The sequence below is a fragment of the Echinops telfairi genome, unplaced genomic scaffold (genome assembly GCF_000313985.2).
Source record: "Echinops telfairi isolate 266 unplaced genomic scaffold, ASM31398v2 ScPeMD7_3533;HRSCAF=4204_1, whole genome shotgun sequence".
Lineage (NCBI taxonomy): Eukaryota > Metazoa > Chordata > Mammalia > Afrosoricida > Tenrecidae > Echinops > Echinops telfairi.
The window spans coordinates 31,358,064-31,361,204 of NW_022107432.1; the positions used below are offsets into that span (position 1 = coordinate 31,358,064).

At 47.1% G+C, this 3,141-nt stretch overlaps 1 protein-coding gene across 2 annotated transcripts in view; it reads right to left on the minus strand.

The window, feature by feature from the left end:
• Positions 1-6: 6 nt before the first annotated feature.
• MAPK14 (mitogen-activated protein kinase 14) overlaps positions 7-3,141 on the minus strand; it is a 91,387-nt gene continuing 88,252 nt past the window's right edge. For both annotated transcript variants that reach the window (XM_004710733.2, XM_004710732.3), the window contains exons 11-12: positions 952-1,125; positions 7-223 (exon numbers count right to left, since the gene is read on the minus strand). In XM_004710733.2, the coding sequence (XP_004710790.1) occupies positions 156-223; positions 952-1,125 (242 nt within the window). In that variant the 3' untranslated portion in view covers positions 7-155. The remainder of the gene's footprint in view (positions 224-951; positions 1,126-3,141) is intronic.

Genomic DNA, 3,141 nt, shown 5'->3' on the forward strand with positions numbered 1-3,141 from the left:
ACACACACACACACACACACACACACACACACACACGCCCCCCACCATGGAGGAAATCTTTGCAACAAGAGGCACTTGAATGATATTTGGAGAGCTCCCATGGAAAGACCTTCCCCTCACAGTGCAGTGGGACCGACAGGACCGACAGCAGGCTCTCAGGACTCCATCTCCTCTTGGTCCAGGGGCGGAGGCACAAAGCTGACGACTTCATCGTAGGTCAGGCCTAGAGCCCGGGCAGGGGAAAGTGCACGAGGTTAGAACTGCATAGGACTCCATGCTCCTTGAGGAAGGCAGTCCAATCAGCTAGGTTGGCAAGCACTCTGACTCCTACGCCCACCCCCGCCCTGACGGGTGCTTGGAAGGGCTCCCTCAAGTAACTGTCCCATTGTTTCAAGCATACATGGTCAAGGACAGAAATAGAACAGCTACTTTTCTGGGGCCTTTCATCACTGAGTGACAAACACCCCCCCCCACCCCCCCCAGTTTCTGGGAGTGCTCAAGGGTGACCGAGCACTGCCGCACACTGCAAGGCCCGGCAGTCCCGGCAGTGTTGGGAATACACAGGCGTTCTGGCTCTGTGCTTCATGGAAAGAACAGAAGACCGAATTTAAGAGAAAGGGGTGGAGTCCCAGCTGCATCCCACACTAGCTCTCTCATGTTACATCTCTCAGCTCCAGTTGTATTAATGAAATGCCCCATTCTCTACTCATCTCAGGGAGCTGTGAACACAACTCTGAGAAGCATTTGTGTACAAACGCGGGGCTGTGTACAGAGCAGGTCAGAGGCCCAGAGCTCGCATCACCGACAGCCAGAGGACTGTGCTCATCCTGCATTAGAGGCCCAACTACCCGTGTCGGTGAGTGGATTACAACCACTCAGCAGCCTGCCTTCCTCCCCCAGGAGAGGAATGAAAACCTCCAGTTCTCAAGCTCACGGGGCTGCAGGACTTACTTTTCCACTCATCTATGAGGAGATCCCGGCTTTCAAAGGACTGGTCGTAGGGATCGGCCACCGGCTCATCATCAGGGTCGTGGTACTGAGCAAAGTAGGCATGAGCAAGGGCCTGGGCTGCTGTGATCCTCTTATCTGAGTCCAGCACAAGCATCTTCTCCAGCAGGTCAACAGCTGCCAAAGCCAGAGCAGGAGGAAGTGAGAGGTTTTCCCAAGCTCAGGAAAAGTATGCCTCGCTAACAAGCCAATACACAGCTCTGAGTCTTCAGAGTTAAACACAGGAGTCTCCTCTACCACATCTGCTGTGTGCACCTGGAAGGATGGGCTTTTTCAAGAAGTTAAACAAGTGGAATTCTGTTTGAACAAGTTCGTGGGATGTCAGTGTGGTGACCGCCATGAGAGCCAAGATGCATCAAAACCAAAGCTCACAGTCCTCCTCACGCAGGACGTAGCCCAGCTCAGGGGGGCAGGCTGCTGGCTTTGGTTTTGCTTCTGGTCTCTCCTTTCCTGACTCGCTAATTTAAGGTCAATACACATTCATCAAAAAGATCTTTATGGGTGAAGGGAGACATCAGACAGGGCAAGACATGAAAATATAATAATAATTTATAAATTATCAATGGTTCTTGGGGGGGCCCAGAGAGGGAAGGGTAAAAATGAGGAGATGATATACCAAGGGCTCAAGTGGAAAGCAAATGTTTTGAGAATGATGATGGCAACAAATGTGCTTGACACAATGGATGTATGTATGGATTGTGAAAAGAGTTGTACAAGTCCCCAATAAAATGATTAAAAAAATACAAAGAGATCTTTAAATAATGAACATATTGAGGATTTGGGGTGTGAGGGAGACATGATATTTCAATAAAAGGAAATTTTGATTTTACAATTTTTTACCATGAAAAATTCCAAACATACAAAAATAGAAAAGAGCAATAGTATAATGACCATCTATATACCCACCACCCAGATGCACTAACTGCTAACACTTTAAATTATAGAAAACAGAAATATATGTATATTTAGAGATATAAGACATACAAAAATACTTAATAAAAGGATAAATATGACTATAAATGCATTTAAATATATATTAAAGAGCGACGTGCAGAGAGAGCGCACAAACCTACCAGGCACTCCGAGGGATAACGATGAGGCTTGCTGCTCTCATCACGATGGACAGACTCAGAAACGCACAGGGCTGCTCTGCTCTGCCTAGAGGGCAGTGTGCGCAGGAATCGACTCAATGGCAGCGCGCGCGTGTGTAATTAAAAATAAAATTATGCTCTTGTTGTTAGGCGCCATTGAGTAGGTTGTCCCCTTAAGGACATCAGAACAAAATGTCCAGTCCTGTGTCATCCCATAATTGTCCCCTCGCCTGATCCCACCATTGTAGCCGCTGTGTCGGCCAATCTCACGGAGTGCCTTCCTCTCCTTCGCCGTCCTTCCACCCCACCTAACACGATGTCCTGCTCCTGGGACCGGTCTCTCCTTTCAACATGTCCTTAGTATGTAAGATGAAGTCTTGCCATCCTTATTCTAAAAAGGCCTCCAAATACTTCAGCCTAAAGACATCTTCCTACAGCATCATGTTACGGTTACCTTACTGCCAAGTGAACAACTCACAAACACTAACATTCAGTTCACGCCAAGATTTCCCCAGTGAATCCTAAAGTTGTCTTTGACAGCCGGTTTGCTTAACCAAGGATTCGAAGAAGGACCATTTGGCTGGCCTCTTTAATCTCTTTTAATATAGAATAGTCCCTCATCTTCTAAACACCTCCCTTTCCTGACTTTAACCTGAAAAGACCTTCGAGTGACCTTGGGAATATCCATCAGCAGCTGCTTCTTGAGAACCAGGCTAAAGATGCTTCATAGGTAAGGCTGTATGTTTCCCATTGGGATAATGATGATGCATCAGTCATCAATCATCCAGTATGTGTAAATCAGAGTGAGTTAGTGAAGATGTTACATGTGGTCACTGGGTTAAGATGTTTTCTTCTTTGCCCTCAGCCAGTAATCTGTGGGATACTGAAGCATCATGTGATTGTCAGCTCCTCACCATCTTTCACGTACAGCTTTTAGCATCCAGTGATTGTCCTTGCCAGAAGTGATTATCTCATTACTTACTCACTGCCTTTCAGTTCTTTCTGACTCATAGCGACCTCACGGAGCAGTGGTTCTCAACCT